At 40.8% G+C, this 16731-nt stretch overlaps 1 protein-coding gene across 3 annotated transcripts in view; it reads left to right on the plus strand.

Annotated features, from left to right (window-relative positions):
- Nucleotides 1-16731, plus strand: part of UNC5D (unc-5 netrin receptor D) — a 644487-nt gene that overhangs the window by 509480 nt on the left and 118276 nt on the right. For all 3 annotated transcript variants that reach the window (XM_070781382.1, XM_070781384.1, XM_070781383.1), the window contains exons 5-7: nucleotides 9821-10001; nucleotides 10871-11038; nucleotides 13021-13185. In XM_070781382.1, the coding sequence (XP_070637483.1) occupies nucleotides 9821-10001; nucleotides 10871-11038; nucleotides 13021-13185 (514 nt within the window). The remainder of the gene's footprint in view (nucleotides 1-9820; nucleotides 10002-10870; nucleotides 11039-13020; nucleotides 13186-16731) is intronic.

Genomic DNA, 16731 nt, shown 5'->3' on the forward strand with positions numbered 1-16731 from the left:
GGAAATGTTAAGGAGCCAGCCTTCATGTGATCAGCAAGACAAGAAAATGGCTGATGTTTTGTGGCAGGAAACTGATTTGAAAGCTACAACTTCTAGTTGTACCATTTTCCAAGTTTGTTGCTTTAGGTGAATCACGTAGTCTGTAAAATGGGAAGAATAAGATATTTTCTGCCTGCCTTGCAACTGTCATGAGGATCAAATGAGATAAAGTGTTGGTTAGCAGTGTGTTTGCTTTTGAATGTAAAGACAGTGACCATTACCTCTGTGAGTTCCTTTGTCTTTTCTTCATGGTCACAGGACGGCTGCCTTAGCTTCACAATTGCATCCATGCCCAACCAAATAAAAGACCCGAAACACCTGTCCCTTTTCTTAGGAAAGCTATTTGCTAAATATTGTAAGTTAATTTCCTAATTATTTATTTCCTGTAAGTCACCCAACATTGGCCTTCTGAAGTATTTTAAGACTGCAGGCTATTATCACAAAGATTTCATGGACTATTTTCATTCATTTCTGCCCATTGCCCCGAAGCAAAACCAAACACCAAATAACTGGGAGAGGACTACCCTAAGTTCTGAATAGTTATATAGGGACAAATATTAAGTTTGAATAAGTTTTATATGTTAAAAATAGTTCTGGCTACATTCTGAACATCTTGACATGTTAATATAACCAGAATGTGTGCATTCAAATAAGAGCTGGCCTTTAAATCAACCGTCTGGGAGACAATATATGTATTCAACAGTGCTGCTTTTGTCACGATATTTTTTGCATCCCCCTGTCCTTAGGGATGATCATAAAATCCCCAAATATGTTTTCAAAATTATCTTCAGTCATGTCAATCCACTGTACTTCAATGTAATTTTGCAAATAGCATGAGGTCATTCCACCCAAATCTGGAAAATAAGATGGATGACTAAACACAGTGGTTAAAAACAAGATTTGAAGTCAAAACTTAGATTTAAATTCTGGTTCTACCATTAAAAAAAAAAAAATATATATATATATATATATTTGGACAAAGTACTTAACATCCTTGTTATTTGCAAGATGGAGATGGTAAAAATGGTGTCCACCTCATAGACACATTTTAAGAGTGAAATTAATGAACATACGTACAGTGTTTAAAAGAGTACTTGGCATGTGTGTGTGACGTTGCTTCAGTCATGTCTGACTCTTTGTGACCCCATGGACTGTACCCCGCCAGGCTCATCTGTCTATGGGAATCTCCAGGCAAAAATACTGGAGTGGGTTGCCATGCCCTCCTCTAGGGGATCTTCCCAACCCAGGAATCAAACCCATATCTGTTTGTGTCTCTTGCATTGGCAGGAAGGTTCTTTAACACTTCTAATCACTTGGGAAGCCCACTTGGCACAGAGTATACAATAAATGCTGTGTCTCATTGTTTTAGGCTGGGAAATATTCATTTGATCAAAACTCATGATGTGACTTAAAGTAAATGAGAAATGTAGTGGTTAGACCAGTATGCTAGGTGTGGAAGTCAAGGGCTCCCCCAGGGTCATCTGGAACCCCCTCTTTACCTCTGCCTGGTCCCCTCCTCTCCACCCCTGTGTCCTTGGGTGCCATATCCCGTTTACCCCGACCTGCAACTGGAATACATGCTCCAGCCTTCTCATTTTCTCACAGAAATTCAATCATACTTGTTATTTGGTAAGATGGCAATTTACCAAGAAGTTTGGGAGGTTATATAGGGAATGCCCACATTGCGAATGACTGTGACTTTCCAGTGTTTCCCTGGCTGGACCTCTCATACCCACTAGTGAGCTGTCTGTCAGACAAGGTTGCCTTCCTAAGCCATCCTTAGTTGTAGTGGGGAGAAAAACCATTTATTACTCTTGTATAACTCATACCTTGAACAAATACATGAAATTCAATATGAGACCCTATGGAGCCATTATGAAATATTAGTGGTTCCCAGAATATATTTAAGAACAACTACACTCAAAATGTCTCTCTTCCATTTCATATCTAGATTCCACTTTGGGATTTAAAGCAAAAAATAATATCCCCTTCCTTGGCCCAATCCCTGAAATGCAGTTTGAAGTTGTATGTGTGTATGTATAATCACACCAGTCACTAAACTTGCATATATGTTAATTCAGACTAAAAGCTTTATTCAACAGATGCTATTGAATATCCTCAAAAGAAGGTTATATGCAAGTTATAGGAAGTTTTAAAATATTGTTTTTGTTCTTAAGGAATTTGCCACTTAAGATGACCCCCAGGCAACGAGTAATGAATTGAGAAGCTTCTAAAATCAGAAATCTGAGATTACATCTTGAAGAACAGCTCAATTTTACATTTCCTCTAGCAAATCCTAAGAGGACTGGAACTGGGGGGATAAGAACACTTGGCGAAAGTGAACGTGTTCATCGCTCAGTTCTGTCCAACTCTTTGTGACCCCATAGACTGTAACCCACCAGGCTCCTCGTGCATAGAGTTCTCCCAGCAAGAGTACCAGAGTGGGTAAGCTATTCCCTTCTCCAGAGAATCTTCCCAACTGAGGGATCAAACCTGGGTCTCCTGCATTGTAGGTGGATTCTTTACCATCTGAGCCACCAGGGAAGCTGAGGGGATAAGAACACTTGGTAAATGATACCAACTCATGGCCCTCATTGGCATTTTCTATGGGATGTGAAGGAAGAGAGAGTTCCAGGTTGATACTATCTAGGATTCAAAGGACAACAAGCTTGGGATCCTGCATGGGAAGAGAGCTAGCCTGTTAAAGTGCCTTTCTCTTTCTAGTCTAGTTTTTGTACTTTTAGATGATTAATAACAGCACTCACCTTCTCATGCTCTTATGGAATATTAGGAACAAGACCAGGAGCATTAGAATCTGACATGCTTTCTGATGGAAATAAACCTTTAGGTGTAAAGTTTATCATACAGGATGTCTGACAAAAGGTCAGAAGAGGCGAAATGTCAAGACTCATGCAAACATTTTCAAATGTGACCCAGCTCTCAGATAAGCTGATCACCCATGAAGCATCGATCCATCCCTCTTCCAAAGGAGGCAGCCTCCCCATTCAATTACTATGCTGCCTATTGTTGCAGAAATTTATAGGGTTGTCAGTTACATCCCTTCTCTCCCCAGTTAACCAGAATGACGGATCAGGAACTCGCTGTCTGGCATGAAATCTTAAGTGTCTTTGAAGGTCTGTTTATCCAGATTTGTTTATAAACCAGAAAAATTTACAAACTGCAGGCCATCTGCACATAACACTATGTTAATGAACTCATGTGCCCTGCAAATCCATAACCTCATTACCTCCAAATAACTGGTTTCTTCACACACTTCTAACTGGGATTATCCATCTATGCTAAATAAGTAGAAAAAAATGTTTTTTTTTTTTTCTCTGAAGATGTGAATGCCTTGCACCTTCCAGAATGTTAAGTCTTTCTGTCAAAGAGCTGACCTGTTAGCATGAGATCATTTGGATCAGTGATTTAAAAAAAAAAATGTCCATTAGCCTCAGGGTGGTCAATGTATTGATCCATACAGCTAATTTGAAAATGTGTATTGCTTTTGTTAAGAGCTTAATTAGGGCTTTGTTGGCAACTGCTTATAAAATAATTTCTGAATTTAATACTCATGCCCTTATGATACTTGTAGAATACTGTATTTAAGTTCAAAAGTTCTTAGATGCTTGGCAGTCATTTCTATGAAAGAGCATGGACAGTGGCCCATGATCCATATGAACCAGAGCATTCTTGAATGATGGGGGAAGCCAACTCACTGAAAGGAATAAAATTCAGTGAAGTCTTCATTGCAGTGGTGCTCCCAGGAGGCCAGACAGCTCTTATGTTATGGTATCTGGAAAAGAGAGTGAATAGTGAATCTCCATGCAGTTTATGGATGTGTTTTGTTTGATCCTCACAATATATTTTGTAATGTATGAGTCATCGTGTTAGAATTAAGAAATAATCCATTAAAATACACAGCCCTGGCTTCTCAAGAAAGATGGAAGATCTGGTTCGCAAGGAGATCAGACCAGTGAATCCTAAAGGAAATTGACCCTGAATACTCATCAGAAGGACTGATGCTGAAGCTCCAATATTTTGGCCACCTGATGTGAAGAGCCGACTCATTGGAATATGCTGGGAAAGATTAAAGCCAGAGAAGAGGGCAACAGAGGATGAAATGGTTGGATGGCATCACCAACTCAGTGGACATGAACTGGGCAAACTCCAGGAGATGGTTGAGGGACAGGGAAGCCTGGCGTGCTGTAGTCCATGGGGTTGCAAAGAGTCAGACACAGCTTAGCAGCTGACGACTGGTTACACTGGTCACCACAGTCTGAACTGCACAAGTCTTGGAATCTGCGTTTTGTCAACAGCAGCACGGGGTCCCCATACATCCTGACACTGAAGCTATGTACTCCATAAATGTGAAGATTGCTGTGATGCATTGAAAGCAAAAAAGATTTTAAAACAAAAATGAATTCACAGTCATTTTTCATTGCACTATCATTGTTAATTTTTTAAAATACTCATGTCTCTATCTAAAGTGGGAAAAAACAAAAGGAGACAGAAAAATGATAACATGTTTTAAGAAAAATGAGAGTGAGCTCATCTCTTCGAGGGAATGAGGAATAGGCCCTTGTCTTTAATATGCAAACAACGTGCGTGGATGTCTTGCACCCAGCGCCTCGTCAGTAATTTATGTTACTTCTCTGGCCCCCAGGAACATTCGAGTTTGCAACTGCTGCTGTAGGAAATGCTTTTTTTTTTTTTTTTCCTATTATCTTATTTATTAAACTATTCTGCATTAGGAGCACTTAGCTCATCAAAAATGTTTTAACATTTCTCTAAGTGACAAAAGCATAAATCCAGCAGCAATTCGTCACTTTTATAAGCCCAGAAAATACCAGACTGATTTTCTCATAAAGATCCTGCCATCAGTTAAATGGATAAACGATTAGCGTACGAATAAAAAACAGCCCTGCAGTTAGTGGCAGTAACGTGCCCATTGTTTGTAGATGTAATTGGATTGATGGACCTCAGTCATGACACTGTAAACACCAATTATGCCAGAATGTATATATCCTAAGGTTCCTCATTTGTCCTGTATATATTTTTTGGTTTTCAAGCTGTGTTCTGGGGGAACCAAGTAGCAGACCGTTGTCTATGTTCACAGTACATGTGGGTGGATGGGGGTAGATTGTATGGCAAGGGTCAACTTATAATTTATGGCACAGGTGTGCTGAACATCTCCATGCGGTCCAATTTTTTTTTAATTTATTAATTTTTTTTTTTTTGGCTGTCCTGGGGTTTTCATTGCTGTGTGCGGACTTTCTCTGGTTGTGGCGGGCAGGGGCTACTCTCTACTTGCTGTGCACGGGTGGCTAAACTCATTGCCGTGGCTTCTCTTGTTGCAGAACATAGGCTCTAGGCATGCAGGCTATGCATAAACACACACATATGATTTTTCGGATTCTTTTCCCACATACATTATTATACAATATAGAGTATAGTCCCCTGTGGTATACAGGTTTTTTTTTTTTTTTTTAAGTCCTCAGTCATGTCTGACTCTTTGTGACCCCATGAATTGTTTATTATGTATATATAGATAGAAAGATATAGATATATAGTGTGTGTGTATCTGTTATTCCCAAACTCCTAATTTGTCCATTCCCCCCTTTCCCCTTTGGTAACCCTAAGTTTGTTTTCTATGTCTGTGAGTCTGTTTCTGTTTTGTATACAAAGTTCATTTGTATCTTTTTTTAAAATTTCTACATGTAAGTGATATCATAAGATATATATATATATATATGATCACATATCATATACCATATGATCAGATAAGCTTTAATTTGAGGAAGCAGTCTATGGCTAAATATAAATTTGAATACTACTGTGCTATGTGAGTAAAAGACTTTTATAAGCTACCGTAGTTGTTTTTCAGATTAATAAAGACCTTTTCCTTTACGTGCCACAGTTAATCACCAGGAAGGAAAAAAAACAGCTGCCCCAAGTCTTTTTTCAAAGCCTCTGCAGCATATTGCATTTTCTTGCAATCATTTTTAAAGAATATGTATGTTTGTGATTTCTTTTTTTGTTGTTTTTACAAATTTATGATTGCACTAAACACACAGTTTTGCAGTTTGACTCTTTCATGCATTATGAGCATTTTCAGGATTTTCACTAGTTGAAATCATGACCTTTAGAGCTATACAATATTAAATTGAATTATTGAATCATGATTTATTTACATAGAGCTCTGCCATACTTTTTTTCCTCTTTCTTTCTTTTTTGCAACTAAAAATAGTTTATTGTGTTTAAATCCTTGTTCGTAGCCCCAGTAATTTTCGTTGGCAAATTCTTGAGATCACAATTACAAGAACAAAAGGCTTACTGTCTTTAAACCTGTTAGATGGCGATAATATTAGGAAGAAAATTAAAGCAGGACACAGGGAGCAAGGAGACCTTGCTATATTAGAGAAGGGTTGTCAGGCAAGACCTCTCTAAGGAGGCAGCATTTGATTAGAGACCTGAATGAAAGGTGGGGCCTCGCAGGCAAGGCCTTCTGGGCAGAGGAAGCAGCAGGTGTTAAGGCCCTGAGGTAGGAACTTGCTATGAATTTTCTAGAACATGACAGAGTCCAGTAGGGCTGGAGTAGAGTGCACAGAGGTTACTTGGGGAATCTAAGGTGGGAAATTAACTAGGGGCCAGACCAAGAAGGACTTTCTTAGCCATGGTAAGGATGTGCAGTTTTGTTCTTAGTGGTGTTCAAAGCTGTAGAACGATTTGGACCCAGAAAAGGATATGACCTAATCTCTTCGTGGAGAATCCACTATGGAGGCAGGAATGGAAGCACCAGAGAGACCATAGTTAAGAGGCTGTTAGTGTCTTCGAGAAAGGAGATAATCATAGGGCAGCAATAGCAGAAATGCCTGGTACTCTGTAAGTTCAATTAAAAAAATACTCTATGTGTGTGTGTGCCTGTGTACATTTGTGTCATTTTCATCTTCGTTCTTTGGGTAGGAACAATGTCTTTATATTGTTGTTCACCTTTTCTTTAGTGGTGTAAAATATTTATTGAGTTGTTTAATTAGCGTGTGTTTTTTCCGTCTTATTTTGGATGATATTTTATCATCGACTGATATGAGAGCATGAGTGATTCAAATTATAACCCTCAGGTCATCAGATTATTACCATTTTATGTATCAAATCTGTGGCAAATATTTTCCTCGTGTGTTGACCACTTCATTTTGTGCATGGGGTATTTTTATATAAGTTTTTAATTTGGAACCAGACCTCTGCTTAATGATTGTGGCTTTAATTTCCTCTGGGCCCAGATTTCCTTCGGAAAGCTTTCTTTGATTTCCAGGTGCTGCGCCTACTTTGGTTTCTGTTTCGAGGGCCTCTGCCCCCAGGGTCATTCCCTCACTAGAAATGATTTACTTATGGACCGTGGCCAGACTTTCCCAACTTCCTGACCAGCTGTTTGCCGGGGGAAGGATGTAAAAAGAAGATGGCTTAAGGTGGAGACAGGAGGGAATGGCTTTGTAGGCGCTAGAAATGGAAAGGGTAGGAAATTAACAATCAGAAAACCAGTCTGCACTCAGAATTTCTGAGAGTTTCCCAGACCTGCTTTAAGCTGACCGATTTGTTCTCTCCAGTGACACAGCAATGATGGTGGTTTAAAAAACCCAATCCAATCGGCTTAACATAAATAAATGTTTTATCACAGATACTGCCGACAACTCTTACTTTCTGGTGGCAATGTGGATTTACTTCTTTTCTTATACATTTATTTCTTTGGATGTTCTGGGTCTTAGTTGCCACATGTGGGATCTTTTTAGCCACATCATGTGGGATCTAGTTCCCTGAGCAGGGATTGAACCCAGGCCCCCTGTATTGGGGGCACAGAGTCTTAGCCACTGGACCATCAGGGAAGTCCCTAGATTTACTTGTTTCCATCTTAACCATTAAATGTAAGGTCTATGAAAGAAGAGGTTATGCTGGTTTTGTTTATCTCACTTTATTCAACTCTCAGGATGACCTCTGATGTTCAGTAAATGTTGGAATATTTATCAGTTGAATGAATGAATGGCTGGAACATATGCAGTGTTACTGGGGAGTGGAGGATATTTTGTAATGGACTGGTGGTCAGATTATTTTAAAATTGGCTCCACTGCCCTGCTTCATTAAACAGAGCAGTGCTTTTGGACTCTGCTTTTGGACATCATTAGTTCTTATACCCAAGGCTGGCACATGGTGATGCCTTGAGGAGCTGCTGGGGTTGAAGTAAGCTTGCCTCCTTACTTCATGGTCCTGCACCATGTTGCTTTTTCAGCTCTTGTACATGTTTTAAAGCAGTTCTCAGATCTCTTTTGGCTATTCTGGCATCATTTTCTTTTCTAAAAATCTGCCTCATCTAGGACTGATTTTGGATTGACTGATGACTTTTGGTATTCTATACTCTCATTCTTGGGCTGGTTCTTGGGATAAATATTAAAGTATCAGTATAGGTTTTCTTCTGGTAAATAAATCCCTTTTAATGGGAGCCAAAAATATTTATTAAACCAAATTGCTAACAGGTGTCACTTGATTATTGGCAATAAATTATAATTATTTACATTTAAAGATGAAATGAGACATCTTCTAAAGCCAACTTTCAATTATCTATGTTAGTGGTGGGCAGGGTACGTGAAAAGAACCCGGATGCATGTACTTACATGTGAGGTCTTTTTGGTGTAGTGACTGCTTTCTTGGTTAAATTAAAGTCTTGATGTGTCTGTTAAATTCCTGTGTATAACACATAATGATAACTAGAGCTAAATGGTTCTTGTCAAGCAGGAGCTGTGTACGGTGCTACCAAGATGGCACAAGAGAGTGGAGATGGTGTTTAGATGTAGAAGCAGAAGACAGCATGGGGAAGGCAGGCAGCTGGATCAGGGAAGCCTGGTCTGCTTGATGAATTAGGGGAGGTATGCCCCAGCTTCCGGGAGGATGAAGATCCAGGGAGCAGAAGGTCCCCTCTGTGGCTTCCTCAGGTGTCCAGGGAAAAAGTACTTTCGGCCAAGGATACGTTTAAAGTGGAACTGGAAAGAGAGAAATAGATACTCTAGGAGCAAGTCAGAGGAAACAAACCAGAGATGGGACTAGTCTAAACTCAGAGGATGTGAAAAGTGAGATCCTTTGGAAGGGAGGCTGGGGCTTAAATGTGTCGGGTATCTGATCTGACCTAAACATCTGTTGAATCACTAAAGGAGTAACATAAATGATCACCAAATAAACATATCCCTGAAACCAGGGAACACTGAGATCTGAGTCTCATTTCTGTGTTTCTGATTACCCAAATCTATGTTGTTGTTGCTTAAATGCAAACAATATGAGCTTCAAACCTTGTCTGACAACATAATACCCTCTCTGCACAGAGTCCAAGCTCTACCTATATGTGTTGCTTTTTCTGATCTCCATTTTGGGCCAGTTATTGGAGTATCATCATCATCATCATCATCAGAGTTGTAACACGATGAAATATAATGAAATGACCTAATTACAGTCTTTTCTCTCTTCTATTGCATTTTTAGAAAATAGGTCAAAGTCAATAGGATGCTTATATTCTTTTCCCACCTCCAGTTTATTAACTGGAGTATTCATGTCCTGAATATACCAAATGAATGAAAAGGATGGTGTATGGAATAAAGATTAAAAAGATAGCATTCGTGTTGCCATTCTGTGTTATGTACATCTCTCTTCCATATGCTCTAACCACTCATTTTCCGATTCCAGAAAACTTGTGTGTGTGTGTGTGTGTGTTTAATGACTTGTAAACATTCCTGACTTCCAATAGGTGGAATGGCTGAAAAACGAGGAGCCCATAGACTCTGAACAAGATGAGCACATTGACACCAGGGCGGACCACAACCTCATCATCCGGCAGGCGCGGCTCTCTGACTCCGGGAATTACACTTGCATGGCGGCCAACATCGTAGCCAAGAGGAGGAGTCTGTCGGCTACAGTGGTGGTTTATGGTAAGACCAGCCCAAAGGCCTGGAGTGGATAGAGAGGATAGGATGCAGAGGGGTAGAGGGAGGTGCATTTCCTTAGAACTTTCTGTGTCTAGCACTGAAGGGACTCCAGCGGGTTTCCATTACAGCGCCATCTCCTGCCTCAGCCCATTGGTAGGTGACGCCTATAGCCGTGAATGTATTTGCTCTTTCATCCAAGATTAGACTTCCGGGGGATAGTGAGTGACATTTTCAATCTATTTTCAAAAGAACTTTAAAAGACTTTTCTTTGCCTCCATTGTGTTTACATTTGAAAAGAATCGAGGTGAACAACTTCTGCTTCCCACTCTTCCAAACCCAACATCTACCCCATACTCCCCACACTTGGCTATTCGCAGTTCCTCTTCTGGCATATGAAATCCACCAAAAACAAACATGACTATTTGCTGAATAGCTCAGGTAATGGATAAGTGAAATTCCCAGCTATTGAAGTAAGCACTGCCTTCCACAGTAGAAGAGCCCTGGGATTGACGTTTGAAGCACTGAAAGTTAATAGAAATTCAGATGCTGGTATTTTCTTCTTCTCCTCTGGAATAGCAAGTGCCGTAGAAATATGTTGATGACTTCTTCCTCTGGTTCATCATTGCCTTGCAAAGTAAATTCTCTGTGTCCCTCCTATGGTCTACAGAAGAGTAGACTGGGAGGTGGAGACTAGATCAGCCCCACGGTTGCCACACAGTGGGGCAGCCGGTGAGGGTCCCCACTGGTCTCTTGGTCCCTGGATGCCCAACTCACAACACCTGGCAAGTGGCTTGCACATAGTAGGCAATCAGTAAAAACCTCTTTCCTTTCTTTTTTTTTTTTCTTCTCCCCTCCCCATTTTTCTCTCTCAGTGAATGGTGGCTGGTCTTCCTGGACAGAGTGGTCAGCCTGCAATGTTCCCTGTGGGAGAGGATGGCAGAAACGTTCCCGGACCTGCACCAACCCAGCTCCTCTCAATGGTGGAGCCTTTTGTGAGGGAATGTCAGTGCAGAAAATAACCTGCACTGCTCTCTGTCCTGGTGAGATATGCGTAGATTTCCTTTCCCTTCTCATCCACCACCACGATCGAGCTGGTGTGAAGCGCTCAGTAGAACCTACCTTCCCAAAGTCAACATCTTCCAAGTTCTTAGAACAGAGCCTTTGTCCAGAGTACTGACACGGAAGTAATTGTAATAGCAAGAACATGGATGAAATACCTCTATGTGGGGGCATAGTTTTTCTCTTCATACTCAGATTACCCTAGACACTCAACACCAGTAAGCCAAATGTTTTTATGTATTTTTATACTACCAGTGTTTGATTGGGCCAAGCCATGCCCTTCTCTCCTTGGGTTCTCCCATCGTGTAGTGTTCATCTGTATAATAGGGTGTAGTGAATTGCCTTTGAGCACAAAACAGGTACCAAATACTTGACCTTTTATCATCAGTCATCATTCAACTAACCTCATCAGGTTTACCTTTGCATTTAAGACAATGCAATTGGCAGAGATTGCATCACAGCCATTTCTATTTTACATTTGGGCTATGATCGCCTTCCTTTCTGAATAGAGGCTTCATTTACCAAATATGGCTTTTACAAGTTCTTTTGCTCATCTTACTGGCTGTAACCCAATGTATACGATGAGAAGTAGATGAGCCAGAAGATGATTTTTTGAGTGGGAAGCATATTCTCCCACTGAGAAATAAATGGATCCTGGGTCTCACACGCATGATCCAACATTAAGTCCAAGGACACTGGACCAGAGACTTGTGTCTTTAAAATTGCAAATCTAGTACCACTCAAAGCTAAGGCGAGGCTTTTGCCAGTTGCCTGTGCTTGGAGTTTCATTTTGAATTTGTATTCAGTACACATTTATTGAGTGCTTACTATGTGCAGGTACTGTGCAAGACACATTTACACAAACAATGTCCTTTAGTTTTGTGTTGTGAGTTTTATGATTCCCCGATTGACAGAAATAGTAAAGTCAGGCTAAGTGCTTGCTTAGGGTGGCTCAGCCAAAATGTTGACAGAACCAAGACAAGGACTCAGATATTTCGCTTCAAATTTAGTATTTTTATTTTACCCTATACTGGGCTTCCCAGGTGGTTCAGTGGTAAACAATCTGCCTGCCAGTGCAGAAGACACAGGTTCAAGTCCTGGATCAGGAAGATCCCCTGGAGAAGGAAAGGGCAACCCACTCTAGTATTCTTGCCTGGGAAATCTCGTGGACAGAGGAGCCTGGCGGACTACAGTCCGTGGGGTCACAAAGAGTCAGACACGACTGAGCGGCTGAGCATGCACATGCTCTTGACTAGTCTCTCTAGATTAAAAATGGCAATATCTTCAATAACCCACATAAGCACGGTTGCCCTATTCCTAGGAAGTAGTGAAACAATTGCTTCCGACAGCTGCCATAATCTCTAGGGTTGTTTTTTAGTGGAATTAAGTTCAGTTTGTTCGTTTCTACGTACAGCAGCAATCTATGACCCAAGAGATTCTATTCATGTAAGTCCTGGTATCTTGGGGCTTGGCTGACCTGTTTTAGTTTAATACTATCAATATATATGGGTGTAACTTTTTATTATTGAGGGGCTTTTAGGACTTAAAGAGCATTTATTCTACTTTCTGTTATAAACTGTCAACCCACAAGGAAGTAGTGATTACCAGTGGTTCTTGCACAGAGTGTATCTGTCCATCTAAGTGCACTTGGGCATAAAAGACGGGGAAAGAATGGATAATTACATGATTAGCGAACCTGAGGGCACGGGCAATTCACATGTTTGCCCAAATTCAGTAATTGGTCTCATCCTGCAATAGCAAGAGAATTACACCACTGCTGTTGTTCGCCTGTCTCTTTAGGAAAGAAACCATGGAGAGAAGATAAACAGATAAATTATTTTCTTTCTGTGGTGGTGGTGATTTCTTTAAAATCCAGCTCTAAGAACCACAGTGGCCTTGGGGTGAGTCTCCTGACAGCTGTCAGATGCAGTCTAACGATGGCTCCTTCTGTTTCCCTTTGAAGTGGACGGGAGCTGGGAAGTGTGGAGTGAGTGGTCGGTCTGCAGCCCGGAGTGCGAGCATTTGCGGATCCGAGAATGCACAGCCCCCGCCCCGAGAAACGGGGGCAAATTCTGCGAAGGTCTAAGCCAGGAATCCGAGAACTGCACAGACGGCCTTTGCATCCTAGGTAAGAGCTTATGGAACACATCTTCTGTGTCTGTCCATCATAGGAAAAGATGCTATGATAATGCCAGGACCATTGATTCTATGAAACCAGTTCCCAGAAAACAAAATCCCCCAGAGCAAAAAGAAAACGGGTGGAAAGTGTCAAAGAGAAGACAAATAGGTCACTTTAAACATTGTTACCACTCTCATTTCCACCCGTGCGTATATTTACCGTGATCGTAACTAGATATGGTTGGGAGAGAAATGATGTAGGCAAATGTGTTAGACTTTGGGGCTTAGCAGTTCTTTTCTTATAGGGCCCATTGTCTTTAGGTTTGGTGAAATTCCGATCTGGATCAACGTAGGCTTGTTTTTCTCCCAAGAATTTTACCAGACTCTAAAGCATTTTGTAATCCTCAGAGGCCACGGGACATGCAGTATGACCAAGGGACATGCGTTTTAACTGTTACCTTACAGATAGGGCACTGAGGAGGTGGCTGGGTTTGTCTCAAATTGGTCTGGCATGGCCCAAAATAGAATGCCCATTTCAGAACTTCCAAGCCTTTGTGTTATTCCTGAGGTTATGTTTTAACTTCTTCAAGTGACTGTCTGCCTGGGTATGAAACCATGGGAGGATTAAATAGAACCACACAGAGGTGAGTTTTAATTTGGTGGTATCCCTTACTAGCTTTGTGATCTAGGGGAAGTCACTCAACTGCTTAACTTCTATGAATTGTACCAAAAGTACCCAAAAAGTGCCTATTTTTGGTTATCTCCTGGGACCAGCATTAAAAGAATATATTTTGAATATTTCATGGCACGGAATAGGTGCTCTATAAATAGCAATCCCTTCTCCGCTTGCCCATTGAGATGTGCTAAAGGGTATATTGATTTTTCTTAGATCCTTCAAAAACAGGAGATTCGAGGTGTACCTATTCTTTAGAACTAGGTTGCCTTCTAGGATGATATCCAGCAAAAAATAATGTAGTTCAATAATTTGTCATCTTTTCAGGACTATGTGTCACTTTTTATTTAGGAAGATTATAGTATGAAGGAGGCATCTAAGTTGTATTTATTTTTCTGTGTCAATATGACTAGCTATGCTTGAAAGCAAGCCTCTACAAACAGTCATATTTTCAGAATAAGTCGAAATGGTTAATGCATTAGTTAAAATGATCAGTACATTGAAACAAGCGCTACCTCATAGCCCCATAATTCCTTTACTTGCTCAGTTCAAGTACTGAGTGATCTGTATATGTCAGATACAATACAAAGGTCTATAATTAAAGGGAACCAAATCATGGGCTTGCCTGGTGGCTCAGATGGTAAAGAATCTGCCTACAATGCAGAAGACCTGGGTTCAGTCCCTGGGTTGGGAAGATCCCCTGGGGAAGGGAATGACTACTCCCTATAGTATTCTTGCCTGGAGAATCCCATGGACAGAGGAGCCTGGCAGGCTGCAGTCCATAGGGTTGCAAAGATTCAGAGAAGACTAAGCGACTAACACTTTCACTTTCCCCCCACCATCTCAGTAGTGAAAGGGCCTTGCTCTCTAGTAAATATACCATCACAATCAAGATAGACAATGTTGCCATTCATCCCCAGAGTTTGCTTGTGCTCTTCTGCAGTCATTTCTTTTCCCCTACCCCTAAGCACCACTTTTCTGCTTTCTTTCAATTGTCATAATGTGTTTGACATTCCTTCATTCTGCTGCACCTATCAGTAACTAACTTTTTATTTTTGTTAAATAGCGTTCCACTTTATGGATCTACCGCAATGCTTATCCTTTCACCAGGTGATAGGCATAGCGTTGCTTCCATCTGGGGGCTCCTATGAACAAAGCTGCTATGAACCCTTGTGTACAGACCTTGTGTGGACATGTATGTTCATTTCTTTTGGGTAAATACCTAGAAATGGGATTAGTGGTCCATACCATAATTAGGTATTTAATGATATAAGAACCTTTCTGAAAGAATTGTAATCGTTAAAATTTTTACCACTAGGATGTAACTGTGCTGGTTGTTCCACATCTTTGCGAGCACTTATTATTGGTCATTTTTAATTAAGTCATTCTAACGAATATGTAGATTTTTTTTATTGTAACTTGCACTTCCATAATGTCTAATGATATTGAGCAGATTTTCATTTGTTAATTGGTCATTTATCTGTGTTTGCTGATGAAATGTCTGTTCCATTCTTTTCAAATATACGGTGACAACACAAACTCATTAGCAAGAGGTTTAAGGAAATGTGTTTCTGGCTACCCTTGACCACCACCAGATATATCTGAAATATACCTTTAAGTTGTGACTATTTCTTGACATGTTTCTTAACATTGATTAGGACTATAGTTAAGACAATAATCTCATATATCTTCTAAAAAGCCCTTGACGGCATAACTGTGAGGCTACTGGTTATAGTTTAGATGATCATTAGATACTTTTGAAATATTAGAAATAAAAAATACAAATAAGAGAATACTGATTGAAGTATTATAGAACTATTATAGTACATAGTAATAACCTTCCCTGCCTGCCTGCTCAGTTGCTTCTGCTGCTGCTGCTAAGTCGCTTCAGTCGTGTCCGACTCTGTGCGACCCCACAGACGGCAGCCCACCAGGCTCCCCCGTCCCTGGGATTCTTCAGGCAAGAACACTGGAGTGGGTTGCCATTTCCTTCTCCAGTGCATGAAAGTGAAAAGTGAAAATGAAGTCGCTCAGTCGTGTCTGACTCCTAGCGACCCCATGGACTACAGCCCACCAGGCTCCTCCTTCCATGGGATTTTCCAGGCAAGAGTACTGGAGTGGGGTGCCATTGCCCTGTGGTATCCAACTCTTTGCAATCCCATGGACTGCAGCCCGCCAGGCTCCTGTCCTAGAATCCTGTCCAGGGGATTCTCCAGGCAAGAGTACTAGAGAGGGTTCCATGCCTCCCTCCAGGGGATCTTCCCAACCCAGAGATCGAACCTGTGTCTCTTATGTCTCCTGTATCGGCAGGCAGGTTCTTTACCACTAGCGCCATCTAACAAACACCAGTTGGACTTGAGCTTAGGGAAAATTCTATAAATGTCAAGCTTCAACCTTCGTTGACTGAAATTTAGAGTTCCTGATTGAAGACAGACAATGGTTAGCTCCAAATGTGAGAAAAAATGATCAAATATGTGAATATTATTTATTTGCACTTATATTGTTAGCTGAGTAAGACGATTCTGACCAGTCCAGATCCCAGTTTTAAAATCTGAAATATTGTATTCACCAGCGTTCTCCAGAGAAACAGAACCAATATGATACATACATAAGATACAGGGTATACACATACATATATAAAGATATTCATTATAAGAAATTGGCTCATATTATAGAAGCTGGCAAATCCAGAGTCTGTAGCACCAATGTCCCAGTTCAGAAGCTGTCAGGCAGGAGTCTGTCTTACCTGGGAAGGTCAGGCATTCAAATGATTAGGTGTGGTCCACACACAGTGTGGAGGGCAATTTGCTTTTTTCAGCCCGCTTATTGCAACTTTTGGCAACCCACTCCAATGTTCTTGCCTGGAGAATCCCAGGGACAGGG

Source organism: Bos indicus, chromosome 27, assembly GCF_029378745.1.
Source record: "Bos indicus isolate NIAB-ARS_2022 breed Sahiwal x Tharparkar chromosome 27, NIAB-ARS_B.indTharparkar_mat_pri_1.0, whole genome shotgun sequence".
Taxonomy (NCBI): Eukaryota; Metazoa; Chordata; class Mammalia; order Artiodactyla; family Bovidae; genus Bos; species Bos indicus.